The 21,621-nt window shown below is 47.0% G+C and overlaps 6 protein-coding genes across 6 annotated transcripts; 4 read left to right on the top strand and 2 right to left on the bottom strand.

Annotated features, from left to right (window-relative positions):
• Positions 1–433: 433 nt before the first annotated feature.
• Positions 434–1,335, bottom strand: F5891DRAFT_1129432 (uncharacterized protein; the record flags this gene model as incomplete). The annotated part of the gene is made up of 4 exons (XM_041364395.1): positions 434–476; positions 659–921; positions 989–1,105; positions 1,156–1,335. 4 exons carry the CDS (start codon positions 1,333–1,335, stop codon positions 434–436), a joined length of 603 nt encoding a protein of 200 aa, XP_041224188.1.
• An 837-nt stretch (positions 1,336–2,172) lies between these two features.
• Positions 2,173–5,547, top strand: F5891DRAFT_955247 (uncharacterized protein; the record flags this gene model as incomplete). The annotated part of the gene is made up of 10 exons (XM_041375309.1): positions 2,173–2,220; positions 2,271–2,504; positions 2,552–2,854; positions 2,906–3,005; positions 3,054–3,321; positions 3,376–3,592; positions 3,642–3,945; positions 3,998–5,007; positions 5,057–5,218; positions 5,272–5,547. Coding segments are annotated over 10 exons (2,922 nt in total), but the record flags the coding sequence as incomplete, so codon positions are not given.
• Positions 5,548–8,118: 2,571 nt separating this feature from the next.
• On the top strand, positions 8,119–8,838 carry F5891DRAFT_955235 (uncharacterized protein; the record flags this gene model as incomplete). The annotated part of the gene is made up of 2 exons (XM_041375307.1): positions 8,119–8,663; positions 8,715–8,838. Coding segments are annotated over 2 exons (669 nt in total), but the record flags the coding sequence as incomplete, so codon positions are not given.
• Positions 8,839–9,604: 766 nt separating this feature from the next.
• Positions 9,605–11,666, top strand: F5891DRAFT_1111715 (Alpha/Beta hydrolase protein). Its single transcript, XM_041363728.1, has 8 exons — positions 9,605–10,220; positions 10,280–10,409; positions 10,463–10,652; positions 10,708–10,854; positions 10,908–11,159; positions 11,206–11,293; positions 11,349–11,376; positions 11,431–11,666. Exons 1-8 carry the CDS (start codon positions 9,774–9,776, stop codon positions 11,490–11,492), a joined length of 1,344 nt encoding a protein of 447 aa, XP_041224185.1. The 5' UTR covers positions 9,605–9,773; the 3' UTR covers positions 11,493–11,666.
• A 7,305-nt stretch (positions 11,667–18,971) lies between these two features.
• On the bottom strand, positions 18,972–19,124 carry F5891DRAFT_955187 (uncharacterized protein; the record flags this gene model as incomplete). Its single annotated transcript, XM_041375304.1, has 1 exon — positions 18,972–19,124. A coding segment is annotated over one exon (153 nt), but the record flags the coding sequence as incomplete, so codon positions are not given.
• Positions 19,125–20,445: 1,321 nt separating this feature from the next.
• F5891DRAFT_453549 (temperature dependent protein affecting M2 dsRNA replication) lies at positions 20,446–21,567 on the top strand. Its single transcript, XM_041371890.1, has 4 exons — positions 20,446–20,645; positions 20,705–20,769; positions 20,825–21,211; positions 21,279–21,567. Exons 1-4 carry the CDS (start codon positions 20,501–20,503, stop codon positions 21,381–21,383), a joined length of 702 nt encoding a protein of 233 aa, XP_041224183.1. The 5' UTR covers positions 20,446–20,500; the 3' UTR covers positions 21,384–21,567.
• The last annotated feature ends 54 nt before the right edge of the window (positions 21,568–21,621 follow it).

The raw sequence follows: 21,621 nt of genomic DNA, 5'->3' as shown, positions 1-21,621 counted from the left end.
CTGTAATTTGTAATCCGAATATAGTGCAAAAAGGATAACTCGGGTGTACGTCAGACATAAAGCTTGGGTATTCTGAGCCAATTTCGTACAAAATCAAAATATATCATCTCGCATCACTTTCTAAGTGTCATTTCAGTGTCGCGAGAAAAATGTTACTAAGAAATCGTACTAATATCATGATTAGCTCATTTGGAGATCATCAACACGTCAGTTTTGGGTCATCAGTCGGATGTAATCCCACTTGTAAGGATGATATCTCGAGCTGCACGTCTATTGGATGTAAGCCTCACGAATTTACGACGTATTCACGATATATTCATAATAACTGCGCATGAAAACACTCATAAAATATTCGCAACGGTCAAAGACTCAAAGTACACGTGCCAGGATTCAGCTGGGCAAGTCAAAACAACAAGTCACATTAACCAAAGTATCAAATAACAATATTGTCAAGTTGAACCACAGCGCCAGTAAATCTACACTATATAACGCGACAAGTTAAACATGATGAAATATTTATTCCGAACCAACTGATACCAAAGGGTCGGGGTGAAAAAGCATCGCGTGAGCACAGAACTCGGTCCATATGTGATCTAGTAAGTTTTCCCCAATTTGATCTCCACCCAAATTGTCAGTGTCAAGCCAATGTTCAATGAACTGTCCCTTGAGGGGAATCCTTGGGTCCCACATTGGCCACTGGCCGCGTGGAAAATCTGGGCAAGCACCTACAAAGGCCAGCCAGAACGCATCACGGCCCCATGTCCAATGCTGCGACGCTGCCGGTATGGTGACCAGCCAATGCTGAATCTTCTCTGACAGCTGCAACCAATGAAAGGAATCCATGGGATTGAATTTCGACGGCAACGGGAGGAACGGTATGGGTATATCGACATCGACATTGTTGTAAGATAGTTCGTGTCCCTTTTCGCTCGAATCAAGGGCCTAGAATTTTTAGATTGATCCCGACATGAGAAAGTTGCCCACTTACATCGTCAAAAGTCGAGGAACATTCGGAATAGGGATATCCGTCCAAAGTGAGAGCTTCCACGACAGGAGTCATATATGGTCTATACTCCTCTGCGATTGAAACTGATATTTGGATTGGCTAAAAAGGTTTATCAGGAATTATTTCGAAGGGGAAGGAAGGAGAAGTACAACGACACCGCGAATAAGGTGTCTCGGAAGATCACCTGAAAAACATATTCCGATGCACAAAGGTTGCAACGACACATCTTCTGTATTCCGCGTGCGGATCGGTGGGTAGAACGTTGAAGTTTGAACTGTGTAGGATGGTGCAGTATTAGTACAGGTGGTTGGAAAATGGCACTGATCCATATTATCGACAATTTGCAGGTTGATTGGTCGTTGAGCGTTGAGTGAATGTTGAACGTTTGGTGACCGTCACAACTGTGACTCGAAGCAGACACGTGATCAATTGGACTTATCATTTTGGCGAGTCTCGACCAGCAGCCAGCGCTGTCAATATCAATATGGGTGAATCACAACTTGTTGATGGGACAGGTGAGTACTTTTAAGAGTCATTGAGTTATTAAAAATTCTTGTATTTATAGTTTTACAATACTGTAATCCAGCGCGGACTTCTGTCGTCTGCACAGTCTGCCCTCAGCTCAAGGGTAAATTGCGGACGATGATGCGCAGACATATCCAAAGTCACTGCAACACTGCCGTGCATATCCGACACCTATTAATGAAGCGTTCTGGGAGAATATCGGTGTCCAAAAACCCCTTCCCTCCAGAATCTCGACGACCCACACAGACGACCGACTGTGAATCCGATATTGACTCGGACGCCTCTGACATGGTTGCTGACTGTCACGACGACGCTTACAACAAACCGACAACATCTATCTCTGCACCTGTCGAAGAAGAAATGCCGCTGTCTACGCTGTGGGACATTGCATTAGACCACCATGTATACGAGATCGGTGGTGGGCGAGAGCTTTTCAACGAACTTGAAGCTTCGCTACTCGAGGGCGATAAGATCATCGCAACGCCCATAGCTGCTCTCGAAGACGAGATTGGAATGCAAGATGACGATTATTTTGGCATTGAACTACTGGGTAAGTTTTTAGCATTACTGTGTTCATTCGTGCTATTGACGCAATCATAGACAAAATTCCTGTGGATTCTAGTACGAAGACAAAGGCAAATATGAAAGTTAATCCGGGCGACGCCTACTATCCTTGGTTGTCGAAGGCGGTAAGTGTATATTCTGACAGGATTCGAGGATGCTCATTGTGCTTCCAAAGCACTTCTTGACTGCGTTATTGTTTAGCTCTGCACGACTACCATTTTCGGATGTGCAGAAGAAAGCCGTACTCAGCTGGGCCAAGGAGCTGGGTGCCCATGATGTCCCGTCTCTCAAGGCTGTCAAGGAGTCAAACGAGCACATCTGTGAACTTGTCGGCAATCCAATGCGGAAAGTAACTTCAGCGTCCGGCAACGTTTTTTACATCAACGATATTTGGCATGCAATTGCAAAGGTAAACTACAAGCGCTCAGACTATCCTACGCTAACCATGTCATTTAGGACTACGCGAATCCACTCACCCGCTTTTCCATGCAAGATTATCCAGAGGATGGAGGAGATGGAATGTCGCAGGTTTTCAATGGACAGAAGATGCTGCTAGAACTGCCGTCACCTCCGGCGGCTCGTGTGGATGGCAAAATATATTTCGTCAACGAACTTCTGCAGGAATGCTCAGGAGGCTTTTTTGTCCCAGAACGCTTCTTCACTGCCTCGTATGCACCAGTGAATGGCAGGGACTCACAGGATTCGTGCCAGGAGAACAAAACATATGCTATGGGCGTGCGGTACAATACACAGACGTATGTACTAACTCTGTCTCGTAGATATCATGACAGATACTGACAGGTTGAATAGGCCGGTTTCATCGTCAGTGATGAACAAGAGATCGTTCCGGTTTCAAACTTCAGACATTCCTTTGAGGATCTCGTGGACAAGCTTGCATGCGGGGTTACCAGTAAGTACATGTTTGAGCTACAGGCGACTCTACTTAGCATAATCCTAGTGTCATCTGAAAAATACCTGAAGCTCACACCACATCCTCTACGCGAAAAGTCAAAGGGCCGGATGGTCTATTCAGTCCCTCTCATTATATTCATGGATGACGTTTCCGGAAATGTTTCAAAGCAGTGGAATAAACATCACGCGATTTACATGTCGAATGCTAACCTACCACGTGAGATGCTGGAGAAAGAGTTTTGTGTTCGATTCGTAACATCATCACCACACGCTGCGCCGATGGAATTGATGCATGCGATGAAGGAGTCTATCAGGTGCGTTCTATGCTTCTATGCTGCCCACATTTAGTCAACTCAAGCATTGATTAGTGCAGCCGCAGACTCAGGAATCTTTGCGTGGGACTGCAAATTTGACGAGGAGGTCATGCTCGTTCCTGAAGGTTTATTTCTTGCGGGGGACAATCCAATGCAGGCCGAGGAATGCAGCCACGCAGGGCTGAATTGTAATTACTTTTGCAGGACTTGTCATGTTGGCGGGACAAAGGAATACAAAGAGTCTGAGGCTGGATATGTTAGTCTTTTTACGGTGTGTTATTCAATATGAACACTATAGATTGATCTTAAGAGTGAGACAGGAAGGAACACCCCGAACACCCGAAGAAACGACATCACAGGTCCTCAAGCAGTTCGAGACCGCATTATGTTCAGGAGCCACAGGGAAGGTTGTGGCCGCCGTATCAACCACTGGAATCCGGGACTCTACTTCATCTTCCATCATCAATACGCTTGTTGAAATGGGCAAGAAGCTACGAAAACGAGATGTAGGACAGCCAGCATTACCGGAATCTGAAGTTCGTGCAAAGCTGGAGGAAGAGCTTTTGGATATATTGCAAGGTAGGACACACCGGGACACAATCAATCCCCTTCTAGGGATGAATAGTGAGCGTTCTCAGATTTTGATGCGGGTTGTTGAATTCACACTGGTACATAGATATAAATGTTCACATGGATACTCCTACTGAGATCCTTCACACGGTTCTACTCGGCGTTGTGAAATACTTTTGGGGACAGACTGCATTTGTGCTCGAGAAAGCTAAACTACTCACTCGTTTTCAGACACGTCTCGACTCACTGGATAGAGATGGCCTGAATGCGCCGTCCCTGAATGCCGACTACATTTGCCACTATAAAGGAGGCTTAATCGGAAAGCACTTCAAGAGTCTCGCGCAAGTTATGCCGTTTGTCGTCTACGATCTCGTTCCGAAAAGTGTTCTTGATGGATGGACCTTAATTGGAGAGTTAGTCGTTCTCATTTGGCATACGAAAATCGACAACACCGAACACTACTTGGCAAAGCTAGCTCGAACGATAAGCGATTTTCTCAATGTGACTGCGCAGTGCGCACCCAGTATCTTGATCAGCAAACCGAAATTCCATTTTTTAGTTCACCTCCCAGCTTACATTCGACGTTTTGGACCTGCTATTATTTTTTCGACTGAGCGTTATGAGTCGTTTAATCATGTATTCCGTCTTACATGCATTTACAACAATCGACGAGCTCCAAGTCGCAACACGTGCATGACATTTGTTCGCAACGACACTGCCAAGCACATCGCTACTGGCGGTTATTGGTATGACACCCATACAGAACGATGGGTTCATGGTGGCCCACAGGTTCTCACCTACCTTGAACACCATCCTGAACAAGCTCGTCTGCTTGGAATTCCTGACCAAAAACTAGCTGATCCAGGTATGGCAAATCCTGCAATTCATTCACAGACTGACAGTGCTATGATAGGCACAGGGAGAATTATAGTGACTGACCAGTCTAAGCACGAAGCCGTTCTGTGGCAAGCGACGCGCTGCGCAGACATATTCAAGAAGAACGGTCTCAAAAGTCCTCCTTCTTCCGAGTACTACCAGGGAACTTCGGTAGTGACTAGTGAGCATGAAACTTCGCAATTGGGTGGGCATGTCATATTTCGAGACGCGCTTGAGAAGGTGCGTCTTTCCCCACTATGTCACTTCTAGTTTACTTACTATCAAACAGACTCGTATTGGACGCATCCGTGAGATATTAATTGCAACAGCGCCTGGGCACTCTGTCGCATTTGTTGCTCTTCAGACATTTTCCTTCATGCCTGCACGCCACCCTTTGCTCCATCTGCCATGTCTCCTCCTCACTGACGAGGAACTCATTGTGTCAGGAACGGTGAGCCTTACTACGTCTTATTTTTGTTGCATTCAATTCAAGTCGCATTTTAGGATATCATATGTATCGCCAATGTTCAGCACAATTGTCTCGATGCAAAATGCACAGAGTTAACTACCAAGCATCTGTGGCAAGAGTGGACCCAAACTGACCGAACAGCAAGTGTCGTGAAACACCAAATATCGCCACAGTATCTCCTTAACATGTTCTCCATCCATAACTACCAGCATCTCTGTTCTCTTCTCCCGGAATCCCTCTCCGAGACACCATTGCGCGTTTCAGATCCTGGAGCTGTCCGAAGAGCTGCTGTGAGACAAATGCAGGGAAAGAGGCTGGCGAAAAAGCTCGGAGGCGAGGCAGTGAGCGTGCCCCAAGATGACGATGGTGTCCGTCCTGCGTTTGATTGCGCAGCTAAGAAACAGCCCAAGACCACATCCAGGAAGCAAGTGAAGTCTACGAATTCGACGAAGCAGCAGCAGCCTGTCGAGGCATCCATGTCAAATGCCCCAGATATTCTGCACCGCCCCCTTCAACCGCATCCTCATTTTCATCAACCTGCCGCTCAGCAATACACTGCACATCTCCCCAATCCCCCTCAAGCACCTGGTCATTCAAGTTCATCATTCCCTCAATCCTCAGTACACCAATGGCGTCTCCCACCGCCAGGGTTTGCGCCACCCCCAGAAATGTCTCATTGGGCATCTCAGGTGCCTTCCTTTTCAATATCTTCCGGCCATAGTCAGTTTTCATCTCTAACCCACCCTGCTCCACCCATTCAAGTACCCGCGCATAATCCCCTGTATTCTACAGCCTTCGAAGCTAACTCACATCAGTTACATCCTTATCATTTCCCCCAACCTTATGACACTTCTCGTCAATATTTTCACCCCTAGTGATTTTTAATATCATTTTTGATTTGATGACATGGTCAGTCGCACATTGCACACCTTTGGTTAAGTTCGAAGTCAACATGTCTAACAAACCCCGAGTGGATGGGTCAGCCCCGACCCGCAGAATCCTCCAGGTATCCCCGAAGCTCACCCAAGCTGCCGACGAGGACATGATATACTTTCAATACGAAGGTAAGCTTCACTCTTACTACAATGACACAGCGGTTTAACTGATCTATCTCTACCTTCGAAGTCAACATGTCTAACAAACCCCGAGTGGATGGGTCAGCCCCGACCCGCGGAATCCTCCAGGTATCCCCGAAGAAGCTCACCCAAGCTGCCGACGAGGACATGATATACTTTCAATACGAAGGTAAGCTTCACTCTTACTACAATGACACAGCGGTCTAACTGATCTATCTCTACCTTCGAAGTCAACATGTCTAACAAACCCCGAGTGGATGGGTCAGCCCCGACCCGCGGAATCCTCCAGGTATCCCTGAAGAAGCTCACGGCAGATCCAATAGATATTGAGCTTTCTGCTCACTGTCGAATTGTAGTGGTTTGCAAGCATTTATTGACAGAAAACAGACCAAGCAGACTCCTCAGGTCCTGACAGCGATTAATGTCCCGCAGCTAATCATCCGCCAGGCACCAATCTGTGCGTCACGCTTTTATCAGTAGTAGGAATGCACATTTTTAATAGCATAATCCAGATCATCGCTCGACTCTGAGTACTTGAATTGTGGCTGAACTTAGCTCATGTGCGTGGGAAGTTTTGTTGGAAATGTTGAAGCGCAACTTGAACGTGTTCACCGGGTGTTCACTGAGAACTCAAGGAAGGACCTCCCAAGATGATGCTCAATCGCTTTCCACTTCGCTCAACATCTGGGGGCTCCCAGAGAGCAAATAGCATCGGTCCTGGACCACGAGTGCAGGGCTTGGCCCCACCCTGGGATGGTAGACATCGTGCTCGCTCACTGCTTGGGTCTGACGCGGGACTCTCGACCCACTCTGCTCCTGTTGTTCGCAGGCAGCCTACCAGCTCAGGCTCTCAATCACAGTCTTTGAATCCTCTTCCAGATGCCTCAATTGTTCTGACCGGTCCTTCACGCCCAGGTTCTCCAAGTGGATCGTCTGATCTCAATGCGCCTATTAGCGCAGGCGTTCGGCGTCGGAGGGATTCCAGCACCAATGCAGCCTGTCTCACTCCAAGACGCACCAAGCGACTCAAAACATATGCACAACAGCTTGCTACTGAACGTGGAATACCTTTGAAGAAGTTGCTGGCATTTATCGAGGTACGATCTATTCTACCTTCCTTTATTATTTTGATTAAGTTTCATCTTAATTTCACCAAGAATGGTGATTTGTTCGTCATGCTTCTAGAATTAAGGGCTGGTCAGCTTGAACGAGAAGAAGGGATCGAAATAAATACTTTACAAGAACTCGAGAAACTACTGACTTCTAAGGATTTCGAGGTGCGACTGATTGATTGTTCTCATCTATTCCATAACTGACTATTTGCAGAGTGCACTGAAGAGCCGCCTTACCGCATGTATGCTATCTCCAAACCTGACTGCTTATATCACTGATACACATCAACATGTGATGGTAGTTCGGATTTACTTCTTATTGCCTTAAATGCTCATTGTTCATACCGCAGGAGTTTATCCAAGCGCACAATGATCTTTTCAAGATCGCTGAGGGACTCTTTGAAGACGCTGAGTTGCGCTCACAACTCAGCAGATTGGTCACACGGCTTTTGTCAACCATCCGTGGCCAAATCAAAAGCACAGTACGTATTTTCTCAATGAATGAAGATAGAAAGTGTTCACAGCGATCATTCTATCCGCAGCTTACCATGTCAGTCAGCAAGAGATTGAGTATCATGGATGCCCTCAAACCGCTTATACATAGTGGCATGGAGGTTGACTCCTCGCATTGGACTAGATTTGCATTTTTGGTGGGTTTCTTCAGGCATCCAGATTGTTTTTACTGAATTTGAGACAGCGCCGTTGTCTTCGCATCTTCCTGATCGGTGTTTGTGATCATGAAAAGCTCACCCTCAAGGAAGCCTTCTCCCCCTACCTCATCCCCTCGCTCCATCAAGATCTTGTAGAGCATATTGAGAAAACGCTCAATGTTGATATGGTTCAGTTGGCGGATGAATTTTCGGAGTATCACCCAGGCCAGGGATCTGCGGATCAAGAAGAACGCTCTGGTGCCTATGAAAGCCTCAACGATCCTACCAGCCATGATGCGAGCTCCACCGCAGCGGCAGTCACCAACAATCTGGTTGACGAAGAGGACCGCCAGGCTGATCCAACTGCAATCGAAGGTCCCTTTACAGATGCGGATGCGAATGAAATCCCTGACGAGTCTTTTGGTACTCCTGATTGTGCGACATCTGGCTTTGGACTCGACGGTGGCTTCAAAAAATGGAACAAACAAAAATTTTGGAACTATGTTGATGCAATGCTGGAGCAGCTTCGCAAAAGTGCGCGTGAGCAATCAGGAGGTCAGACTGCTGGGTATGAAGATGCGTACCACAAGTACGTGATATCTCTGTACACCGTTTATTCACCTTACTGACTAATGAATAGGGCAATGGTCGAGTTTCTCCAGCTCGACCTGCAGGAGTTCCCTGGTCGCCGCAAGGCTCTATCTCTTGTGAAAGGTTCACAGCCTGTATGGCAGGAAACAATTCAGAAAAAGTTGTTATGGTAAAGTTTGCGCGCTCATTCATTCGTAGTCCTCATTTAATTATAATCAATTAATCATTATATAAATTGTCTACTTTCGTTGAATGCATGGTGTCTCGTCGTGTTTTGTATACGAGTCTGAGTACCACCGTGGTGCATTACTGGCCGATCACCGAGAGAGATATCCGCCATGTATAGCGGATGTATCATGACATTCGTCATTCATACCTACTTGGACATGCTGCCTCAGATATGCAGGTGAAAACATAATCTGTATGTCTCAATCAATACACCTCATTTACATCTGCGGGCGACCATTAAACTGACAATTTCCATAGATACGAACATCTTATCTTAGGACAGATATCACCTAAATAATTAATTTATATCCTACAGAAGTCGCACAGAGACCGGGCAATCAAATATTTTTGAACATAATCGCATATATATTTATGATTTACGTGGTATGTCGCGCGAAAACCCTATGGATGATGCGTGTGAGATATTGGATATATAATTTCTATTTTTGACACCAGATTTACAAAATGGTGGGTTTGCCGTGTAATGTTTTGGACGACATATAAAATTTCAAACCATATTCCCACCGACTATATATCAATAATAATAATAATTTAATTTAATTTTCTGCGTGTGCTCAAATTTGAAGTTTAATTCTGACCTAAAACATCAATGAAATTTGGTACATACTTACCAAGAATGTATTATGTAAGCTTTCGACTCTTACAATGTGGCTGTGTTCTTAGGCTGAGTAAACCAATTGAACGACATGAGTACGAACGTATGACCCGAGCTATAGTTGTTCAGAAGAACTCCCTTCGGACATGTCGACTCTTTTAGATCTTCCACTGGTTGCACCAATTATCACATGATTCCACGCTCACCCCAACGCTGGCCACGGTCGTTGATCAATGTTCTTAGCTGCCTCGAACGAACGACTAAATGACCGCCAGTACGGTCTCGACATATCCTTTTGAACCAACTCCCCCATGGACAACTGTAAACCCTAGGCCGTTCTTACCTCAGTTTTGCACGCATTGCGGTATCGAAGAGCTGCCTCCATTACCATCGCCTCGAAACGAGCTGTTCAACGACAATTATGTTGTCAGCACTCACATCTTACCTGCTAGTTGTCCAAGACTCGCTCCAAACATCCCATTGCCTGTGGTCCCTAAATTCTCGCCGAATGCCGCAGAACGGCAAGGAGATATTCAGCAGCTTTTCGCTGACATTACTGAGCGACAGGTGCGCTTCGTGAAGGGAGAGTTAGGCGGAGAAAGAGTCGAGAAGCCATTATGGAACTGCGTTAATCGATACGTCAGGAGAGTTCAAGATGAGAGGAAGGGCTTGACATTATTATTCGCTCACGCAAATGGTTTTCCCAAGGAGGTACTCATTTATTTGACCCGATTTTCGTGCTTCAAGAACAGCTAGTGAATGTATTATAGATATGGGAAACAACTCTACGATATTTGCTATCGTCACACACAGCTTCACTGATCGATGAGGTGTGGTCTTGGGAAGCTGTGCAGCACGGTGATGCTGCACTAATCAACGAGACAAATCTCAGTGGCATATGTGAGACACCCCGCGCATTTCATCCAAAGGCTGAGATCATCCTTCGTTTCTAGTTGACTGGCGAGACAACGCGCGGGATATTGCACACTTTCTGTTATACTATCTACCAGAAGACACATCTTCGAAGGTCTTACCAACGCATCTACACCTTCTGCCGGAGACTGTCAGTGAATCCAGGAAGATTAAGGGATTTTCGTCCCGCTCCCTGGTGGCTGTTGGACATTCATTCGGTGGCTACTGTTCGTATGTTGTTATCGTTAGCGTTATACTCTGTTCCAATATTGATGATATTATGCAGGATAATAGCAGCTCTCAATTTCCCTGCGCTGTTTTCCTCCATCATTCTCGTAGACCCTGCAATTATTGACGATCACGGCGCCTATTCCCCAAAATCAGATGGGCTCGTATTGTCTGCCCTTAGGAGACGCCAACGTTGGCCATCACGGTGAGTCATGATTTCGTGTCAGTGGCTTCTAAGTATTTGAGTAATGTCACAAGTGAGGAGGCATTAAGCTTGTTCAAGGCCTCTCCATTCTTCAGAGCTTGGCATCCTGATACCTTGCAGCTATATGTTACATATGGCTTGTGCAAGGATTCACAAGGGGGAGTGAAGCTAAAGATGTCGTCTCTACAAGAGGCTTTAGTGTATGCAGATCGTACGGGATCACCTGAAGCATGGGAACTACTGGAAAAGGTGGACGAGCGCATAGAACTACGTTGGATTGTTCCAGGGAAGCCAGAAGACAAGGGGTGCGTTGCTCGGCCATAGACTCTGCTTTCCTAACATTTGTTTTAGATTTATGGGCGAACAAGCAACGAGGGTGCGAGTGTGGCGAAGGCCTGCTAACTCATCTAATGTGGTGATTCGCTCGGCTGGACATCTGGTAAGCTGATGTTTTGTGTCCATGCGCAAGTCTGATTGAGGCGGTTGTCATTCAGATTGCACAGGAATCGCCAGAGGAGCTTGGTAAATGATATTTTGTTTTCTACAGCAAATGTTCACATTATGATTTTTCTCTAGCCCAAGAAATATCTACTTTCCTGAAGAATAAGTACGGGCCACGGAGTAGAGCATACTTATGATATCCTTCGCGGTGATATTTCACTTCGCCTAGACCTGTGACCAACAGGGCATAGAATACACGAAATACCCGAAGCAAACGTAGACGGTTAACATTCATTGTCGCATTTGAACCTCGCTTATGAACATAGGATAGTCTTCTGGAATGACAAGGGTGGGTCGACGGCACTCTTTCTATTGCTGCTTGCGTGGGTATCGCTTGACTGCCACTTCCTTGTTCCAGCAGCGTCAGGCGCGAATAGCGCAAATGTGCACTGAATGCTATTTTTTGGCGCATATGTACTCACGTGAGGTCTTGCAGATTTAGCTCAACGGGGGAAAAGGTCAACTGCCCCACAAGTAGTTACATAGGCATTTATATACTGTAGGGTACGGAATAGAATGGAATACGAAAGGAAATAAGGTGAGTCCAAGCTCAAGAGAAAGATAACGACGAGAATAATATTAATGGTTGCTGTCTCCAGTAGTATTCAACGAGGTATTTTGACGAGTATTACGCACTCTCGTTCCTTCAATGCTAGTTGCGATGACGACATGTTACGATCTTGTCTTGTTGGTCCATAGTACTTCATGTACATGTGGTAAGCATACATATAACTGGCTATGAATAAATCACATTTCTCGTAATATGGCACCGGTCATCTTTGACAGTAGAATATCCGTTCCACGCCTCCGCGCGTCCTTCCAGGCCTGCACTCCAAGCCGCTTCTTTCATCTTTTCAAGCAACTCTGGGAACTTCACGGTCTCCCTCGTCCCAACCAACCGTGTCACAATCAGCGTCGGCATAATTTCATCTCCGCAGCCTGTTTTTTTTCTCATCGCCTTCTCATTACCAATGTCTTCAATTGCCGCACCTTCAACGGGACCACACTCTCCAATGTGAACAGCGAGCGCACCACCTGAAATGAGCCAACATCCCCGTTTGGTGGCGCAAATACAAATTATTTGGCACTCGGAATAAAACGAACGAACATTCTAGCTCTGCAAAGTACATAATAGACGCCCAGGACACTTAAGGTTGTTCGCTTCCATCGCTGGTGAGAATGCGCCCTATTGTCATACTCCGAGTCGCTGTCCTCGACAGTATCATAATGCCTCCCCAACACCTCTGCAGTGCATACATGCATCCCACTCTTGTCTCCGCAGTTTCTAAAACGTACTTTCTCACATCCGATGAAGCAGTCGGTACCTCCCAGTCCTCGACTCCGACCATCTATTTTATGTCGAAAAGCTACACCAGCACATCATGATGTCTTCAAATGCATGCATGCAGATTATTACCGTATCACCCCTTCATCCCACCGACTCCCAAGGCCTGTTTGTGCACCGATACAGGTGAAGTTACTTCGTCTGGCGTCTCACACTCATCACCAATTCTATCACGCACGAGCGCTTTTCTTCTAGCGAGACTCTTTCTAGAAAATTGCAACGAGCTTTCTTGCAGCCCAGTCCTTGAGCTATTCTGTATTGGAGGTGCTGGAGTTTAAGCTCACTCGTACGGTTGTGATCGCACTAGCTTTTGACAAGGAAATTATTGCGTTTACCTTGACGATTCCTCGTTATCAGCATCCGCAAACACTAGGAACAACATCAAGTCTCTCTTGTCCTCTTGCTCCCAATCTCAGTCCTTCAATTTCTTCACATCGAGATCATGTGCGAGTGCCTCTACAACAGTCTCATCTAACACAGGACGGAGGTCACGAAGATCACGAAATAGCACAAGGCACATCTTAGCGTCTAGCACAGCCATACGGGTCTACACATGGAGAGCACTGATAATGCGAACGGATGCATGTGAGCCCTGCACAGCTGTGGATGTTACTACGCATAGTTAACGTGATCTCGAGCTAGTTTGTGTCATATTTCACTTTGGGTTGGGAGGTGGCGAGGATGAATGGGGCCATAGAGATGGAAGGTAAAGTTTGAAGACTCGAAGTAGGTATGTGTGTCGAACGTTTTAATTTCACATTACGCTCCGTGGTTGACGGATAATGACACTCAAGGAGTTGATGTTTGTCAGAACTATGCGAATATGATATACGCAGTGGAGAGAATCAACGAAATCAGCGATGCGCCGGGTTGGATAGGCAACAGATATCACTCGCCTTGCTATGATCGCAAAACGCTGTACTAAGTAGCGGACTGTCATGGAATTTAAACCCAATTTTTTCATGGGTATAAAGTATTAACTATACTTTCTTTTAATCTCATCTATAGCACACCACTGGGTCGAACTGCTGAATAGTTGTCAATTGCGAGTGCGTACTTTCCATTATCTGTGTTTCTCCCTTCTGTCGATGTATTTGTTAAACCCAGAAGTAGGTTCTAGACGACAAGGTTGCATCTATCCGATATCTGCCTGACAGATGGGCTAAGCTTACTGGAATTTGGTCTGATATGCTGATGGGTGCATGCAGAATTGATCACTCCTTGTTGACTACACTAGGAGATCGAGAAATAGTGGTGATGGGCAAGGCACTCGTACTAGTTTTAGCATGGCGCGATAAGCTTGCACCATATGCTGTTGAATTCTTGATCCAATCCTCCAGCGCTTTCGCCTGGATTTGCTACGGCATCACTAAGGAGATGCTGAGAGCCATGTTGGTTTGTTGATTACTAGTGAACATTCAGCGCTGTGCGGGGAAGGAGGGGGGTTCTTTACCTAGGATGGCCCACCATGGGGAACGCGGATCCCTAGGAAGTGCCACAGACAACACGACTGTGACCCTTCATTAATCAGACCTCAAACCAGCCGACCCTCTCTCTGATATCCATAGGGTGGAGAAGAAGTGCGGCACCCTGTTACAACCCTCGGTGTAGCGCTGGTCACAAAGCTGAGTGTTGGATTAATCTATACGGCACCTACCAAACGCGAGGGTTACACGTGGTATGCACCCCAGACGAGTCTGGCAAAAGACGGCTTGAAGAACAAATGCCAAACTTCCTTGACTCCAAACCAAATACACACTAATAACATTACACATTACGTTTTGGTCTCATAGTTGATGACGAGGGCCATCTGCTCATACCGCGCGTCTCTTAATCATGACGTGCATGATGCTTTTCTATTATGTCCTTGGTTTCTTGTAATTTGTCGTCAATAGGAATTGCAAGCACTTTCTACGCAGAAGAGCTAGAACAGAATGTTCAAGTTGTACGCAATCTCCCTGCCGAATTAGATTTCGTCAGACCAAATTCATTCAGCCGAGAACTTTGAATTGCGGCGGGAATGGAACATTGCAATGTCCGCAACAGAGCTATCCTTGCCGACTTAGGAATTTCTCCTTTCAGACCCAAACCCACCTTTCAACTATTCAACCAATCAATGTGTCCCATGCAGAAAAGTGAGGACAGAACACTGCACGCAATAAAGCTCTTCTTTCCAGGCTGAAAATTGCTCTCCCCTCAAAGCCAAATGCTAACCAAAGGAGAACTGAACAAAAAGTGGTATTCGTGTGATTTGTCGCCAATGTACAGATTTATCAACATAAGCACGTTAGTGACATGCTTATGTTGTTTCCTCGGTATTGATTAACCACGAAAGAGCCATTCTCAAATATGATTCGTGTCATCTCATACACATAGACGGACGTTTCCTATCTCCTTGAGTCGTGGCAGGTGGTGCAGTGTTCCCCAAGACAGCCTACATATATACATAGTACTGTCTGATTGCAGTCTAGCAGCTGCTATGGCCGTTCACGATTCCTGCCAACGAAAATACAACACAAATCAACTGCACTACATGACCATGACATGGCAGTGGCAGTTGGACAAGAAGAACGACCTTGACGGTGGGCCTGCAGAGTGACGCGTGATGCTGGAATGCGAGAAGTACGGCTAGTTAGCACCGATAATTCGGGTGGATGGCGCATCCCCAAGACAGCGTATACAGCCTAACCGAGATGTAGTAGCAAAGTCATTTGATTCTGATTAAGCAGATTGCAAAGCATGTCAGGCATGACCGACCATGTGGCAGTGAGGAACGCGATTTAGACAGCGGGCGCGGCATCCCGGTCGAATCGCTTCTCTCAGAATACACACGCTCACCAAATACTGTAGAATGTAGCTGGGCTGGTACTGGGTATTTTACGCGGGATGTGCGAGTGCTAACTCATCCAGATGTTTGAGGGCAGAAAGGGGGATTAATAGGAACCAGGTTTTTGAGACCGCTATGAGCACCGGGAGTTTGAATTGGTGCTCCTATGGGATGATGCGCATTGTATTCGCGCCTGCTGCTTGTACATGTGATCTCGGTTGATCAGAGACTTCTAAATCCATGACACCCGCTGCAAATCTGAATGAGACGCCAAGTTCCAAAAATTACACGGGCGAAGTGTTTATATACACGATCAGCGCTTCAATGTCGGCTATCAAACCACGAGGCCTGCTGGTTATGTGCCTAGGTTTGCAGACATCCTATAGTCCAATGCCAAAGTTAAGTAGGTGCAGTCGCCATATAGAGTTCAGAGAGAGAAAGTATTGTGAGTTTCTTGTCACTTAGGAATGGTAGCAGGTGACCTACAACTCAGCTTGAGCACCAAGTGTTCATGGCGATTGATCCCCTGTCAATCTTCTGGTGCACGAATGGGAAAGGGGCATGACATCGGCAATATGTGTCGGAAGGTGCGGTCATAGGAAGGCGAAGACGAGGTAAAGTATGCACACGTACCTTGTTTGCCTATTCAGCCTGTGAAAGCACATTCAATGTCAATGACCGTATCGCACATGGTCTACACCTGTGACATGTACATAAGCTCTCAGCACCTCGAAGAGAGTGCCTGCGGGAGGTCTTGGTGAGCACGCTTCTTGACACAAATGGATAGATACTGACGGTACGCCACCTCATAATTCCATCTCTTTACACAGCTGATTCTGCTTGTTGACATACTCGGGCGTGTTAAGCTATTCCGCAAACACGAGGATGACGGATGGACTATGCATCCGATTGAGGCCGCGGCATGCCGCCTAGACGAATTAAGCGAAGACTTGCCGAAAAGTTCTTGACTCTGGAAAAAAAACAGGATTCTAGTATCTAAACATACAGCAGCTGTCGTGAGCGAGTGAATTACCTTTCTCCTAAGTTCTTCCGGAAGGTTCAAAGGTTGAGGTAAAAAATTTAGAACCACTCGCTTGACAAGCGAATGGATCATTGCGAAAGTTTCCCGCAGAATGCCGCAGCGAGCAACACGCGAATATCGTCACGACGCCGTGGGTTTGAACAGGCTTCTCGTGAGTGATGATGTTTCATTGCGCTTCGGTTGACAAGAGCTGACGAGAAAGACTAATTAAACTCACAGGCGTTGTACAAGACACCCTAGCCGCGATCCCAGCGAGCTCGCATACACCATACACGGTCTTCGTGTCTGGAGATCGCCGAGCGACAACTGCCGCGTCGCATGGCAGGCATGACCTCAGCCCTCTGCGCTACTGGTCCAGTGACGCCTCTCAAGATCTGCCTTGCCGACCAACAGCATCTCACACTGCTCGGATCCAAAAACGTGGACTCTCCGGGCTCTGTTTTTGCTCTCTCCGAGCCAGCAGTAACTGACGAAACAAGTAGTGTGGCATCAGCTCGTCACAGTAACGAGACATTTCAACGAGTAAACCAAGCGCCCAGATCCCCGGAGCATATTGAACCGTGTGGGGCAACCATTGACCAACCCCAAGGTCAGCGTACCATATTACGCGTCGGCTAAAGTTCGCGTAGAGTCGAAGACAGCACTGTGGGAGGCAAGACCCATGAAAACGCAAACGGCCGAGAGATGGCCTCTGCCAGCTCGCCTGCTTATTGCGGAGATATCTGCCATGAAGACGTAGCGTTTCACATGGATAGAGCACAGCATAATGAAGATGAAATCGCTGACGAGATTGAGACCTGAAATACGGCTTGAGATTCGTGCACCATTCTGGAGCAAATTCCCACCAAGGCTCCACTACGATCATCGCATCGATTGTTGTACAGTCGTGGTGCCAACGTAGTGGGCGCATTTCAGCGGGTTGCAACAAAGACAATCCTGTGTGGAAGGACTAGACTTGAGACATCGTGAAGCAAGTTCCTAATAAGGCTCCATTAAGATCAATGTGGATTGACTTTGCTGTGCAGTCATGGCGCCAGGGTATGGCCGTCTCTTAGCAGTTATCAGCTTCCAACAAAAAGAAACTCTATGTGTGTGAATGTTATCAGATTAAACGCTCACACAATGTCAAAATGGTACTTTCCGAGTGGTAACCTGTAACAACGTCCCCGTTTGGCAGAGCAAACTTTTAGACGCACTCAGTTAAAAGTTTGATCATTCATGCCCGTACCAAATGTCATCATCGGCAGGTAGAAGACGTCAATTCTGAGGCAGATTGAAACCATGCTTCAAGGTGGCCAACTTCATCTGCTTTAGACCTGTGGCGCTTGTTGGAAACTGACTATGATTGCACTGCCGCGCTTCAAGGACCCTTGAGCTCGTCACGAGAACGAACTAGCCAGATCCAGCTGAGGTTGTTCACAGGCACTGGTGTCCGTTTCGCACAGGATCCGGAAATTAAAGCGTAAGAAGAAAGACAAAGGGGCTTCTTGATTTATCAGATAAACATTGAACGCCCCAGGAGTCGGCAAAAAAACCGGCGTGGGGTATAATGCATAGCCGCATTGGCTGCAGTGTTATACTGCCCCTTCATATACGTGCTTCTCCATGAAATCACTGGCCTTGCGTGGTAACTTGACAACATTTGACCAAATGCGTGACATGTCACGAGCAACAACTGGCGGCAGCCTTGATATCTCAACGAGGCAACAAGTTTACACTGAGACCCTATGAGCAGCGGATTTGGCGATGGGACCCACATGTTAACAATCTAGCAAAGCGGTGAGAGCCCTGGCCAAGAATTCTCAGATGGGCTAGGACGAACAAAAGTTCCTGTGTAGAAGTCGATTTAGGGTTAATGACATCCATGTTGCAAAAATTATCGGCGCCACATCGATGAAAGTATTGACAAGACGTGTAACCGAGCGGGAATATTCTCTTGGCTGAGAATGCTGCAAGTTGGACATGCAGGTTAATTATAAGTCCCCCACGTGCAGAAGCAACTTCTCGCGCTTACATAATAATATGAAAGTTGGTTGCCTTGTCGCACGTTGTTCAAGTACTCAAGTTGGTACCGACGAACAGTGAGCTCATTCAAAGACTGCGATGCCCATCAAGCACCTGGAAAGTACGTTTTATCTTCCATCAAATGTCGGAGTAAAAGAGTTGCAGTTAAAATTGACGTGTAACCTAAAAACGAAACAGACTACCTCTCCGAGCGGAAGCACACGCAATCATTTGCTCTGTCTGTATTATCCGATTCCCGGCTAGGAATTGATGCATCTTACTACCTCAAAATATTGACGGACAATCCACCCTCGCGCGAACCTCTCCTCGCTGCGACTGGTGGCTTGCCCTTGGCGCTAACGACACGCATCGAGTCTGATTTGCGTACGTTGGAAAAATTACGAATAAAACCTGTGTTCGTTTTTCCTGGCCTTTTGCCGAGCAAGCGCTGGAAGCAATACCAACATCACGTGGAGCACAATGATGCATGTAGGGACCGGAGGGATGCTTGGGCAAAATACGAGGCTGGCCAGGAAGACTCTGCCGTAAAATTATTCGAGGGCAGAAGCGGACTCCAGCAGTGGGACTTATGGCGCATGGTCTTGAGGATATTCAGACATAGGAATGTGGAGTTTTTGGTTGCTCCATACGTCGCTTGGGCTCAAGTAGGCTGAAACCATCTTTTGGGGGATACTCCGCTGATGCGTTCTAAACAGTTGATTTACATGCAACGGCACCCAAAATCATATATTCATGCAATTTTTGGACCAACCGACACCCTACTCTATCCAGGAGTAGACAAATTAATCACTTCACTGGACCTCACCTCTGCGACACCATCTTTTTCATTCGTATCCAAACGCACTATCTTGGGTGACTTGGGTCTCAGTGAGGACCAGTTCCTTGATGTTGGCATCCTTGTTGGTTTCGAGCACTCGCCACCATTTCCACCAACTGTACATGAACAGGCGTTGAAGGCCACGGTTGACATGGTTAAATACTACAAGTCTGGCCATGCTGCCGTTTCCGCATTCGCGGAACATCCCGCTGTCAAGAGTATGCAGTATCCCGATCAATACGCGCGCACGCGCTCGATGATCAAATACTCTCTCATATTCTCGTCTGAGGGAAGTGTCACGCCGCTTCCTCTTGCGATCACCACACCGGCACACGGTCCTAATCATCCCCACCATCCGACAGCTGCAGACATTCCTTCAGATCTTCATGAAATATTCACGCACCGTCTTCCGGACGAAATCTATTTCTATCTCTCACGCGGACTCTTGGGGCCTCAAGCGCTGGTATGGCTGACCAGTGGTCAGATCGTTGAACCCCCACCGCTGGATAACGGTGAGACAACCGAGTACAAGCGGTTTGTCAAGGAGGTTATCACCGATGGCCAGACAGGGCCACGGGCCACTGCTCTCGCGCTCATTAGCAGTGTTTCCCATCAATTTTGGAATAACCGGAAAGTTGCGGGAAACTTTTGGTTTGAGAGCCCCGCACCTCACGGTCAGAAGTTTGTCCAACATAACTCACCACAAACCGTACAGCTTGCCGAACGCGTGGCGGGTTGGAACGTTAGCTATGCCATTGTGGAGGAGGAGCTTCGGCGACAGAACGTGAGTTTCCGAAGTCGCTTATCAGTCGAGTCACATCTGATGGTCTGGGCTGGTCCAGTCTTCCACCATCGATTTCGCACTTTGCCTCGGAGCGACAGCAACGGAGAAGCTTGCATCGCGTACCAAGGGAAAGACAAGCGTCCCGAATGGACAGCTGGACAAAAAGGATGAGGTGGTCGCTAACGTGGTATGGCGGTTCCTGGAACTCAGAGGGTAAGCGCCGTCTTGCCAGCTTAGCATTGTTGTGACACTGCGACTATAGATTCCTGCTCAACTCTCACACTCACTCGCCACTGGCGCGCGCTATGTACACAGCAATTAAACAAGCTCGTTTGAATGACAAATTCCAGGATCCTCTATATCTGTTTTTGGAGCTCGTAAGGGCTGGGGTAATGCATGGCCACCTATGGTCAGGCCGAGCATTCAGTGGGGGCCCAAGTTTCGGGACCGGTGAGCGGAATTCCTATACGAGTTTTTCTTTTGGATTGATAAAAGATTATCTCACGCAGATGATGAGAAATCTTGTATGCTGCTGGTCATGAGAGTGCTTAGCATCGTGCCTTTGAACTTCAAGGTGACTTTTCTATATCTAGCCGATCGCAGCAAACTTGATACTATTCTTAATTTAGTCACAACCTTGGTCGGCACCGTTATCACGTGAATTGCTGGTGTTTAACTCCTTTGTGCGTTCCCTGACTCGGGCGCTCCGAACGCTACTTGAGGTGACGACATTGAACATGTTACTACGTTCGGACGCGCGCCGAGCACGGGAAGACCTTCTGGACATTACTATCTCCCTGCCCTTCCAATCTGAGGTGAACACTGGATTTGGAGTGCTTGCGAAGGTGTACCTGGATGCCCTGACCCACCTGAATAATCAAACGCGAGTACTTGACCCTAATGCAGAAGGCGTTAGAGAGTCGAAGGCTATGGCCCTCGAGATATGTGAAGACACGTTTCCAGGAGTGAAGACTCCGAAACAAGAAGTGGAACGAGGATTCCGGTTCTGGGACATTGTAAGTGTCTTTGTTCCATTGTAGAATCACTGGTTGTGATATAGCTAACATGTGTTGTGGTTCACAGGCGCTGTCTGCCATGAGGCAACTTCACTCTGAGGGTGCTGTCCTTCGCGAGTTGATTGACCAGTTTGAAGCAGCAGAGGCGTGGCTTGCGCCGATGAGGCCATGAGATTATCGATCATGATAGGTAGTTGATTGAAAATATTTTTCGATCGCTCTGTGCAAGTGCCCTGTTGAGGTGTTGTGTAGTTTCGAATAGAAAATAGCCTATTGTGACAGCGCGATTTATTCGGAAGTGAGGAAGCGATCAATTACAATGGAACGCAAAGGCCGTTAGAAAGGGTACAAGGAGGGACGGAGGAGACGATGGGAAAAGTGCACCAAGGAATGGAACATAGGCATGGGAA

The sequence above is a fragment of the Suillus fuscotomentosus genome (assembly GCF_016647785.1).
Source record: "Suillus fuscotomentosus strain FC203 chromosome Unknown F5891scaffold_38, whole genome shotgun sequence".
Taxonomy (NCBI): Eukaryota; Fungi; Basidiomycota; class Agaricomycetes; order Boletales; family Suillaceae; genus Suillus; species Suillus fuscotomentosus.
The sequence above is the reverse complement of the archived record's forward strand: the minus strand, read 5'-3'. Positions and strand labels throughout refer to the sequence as shown.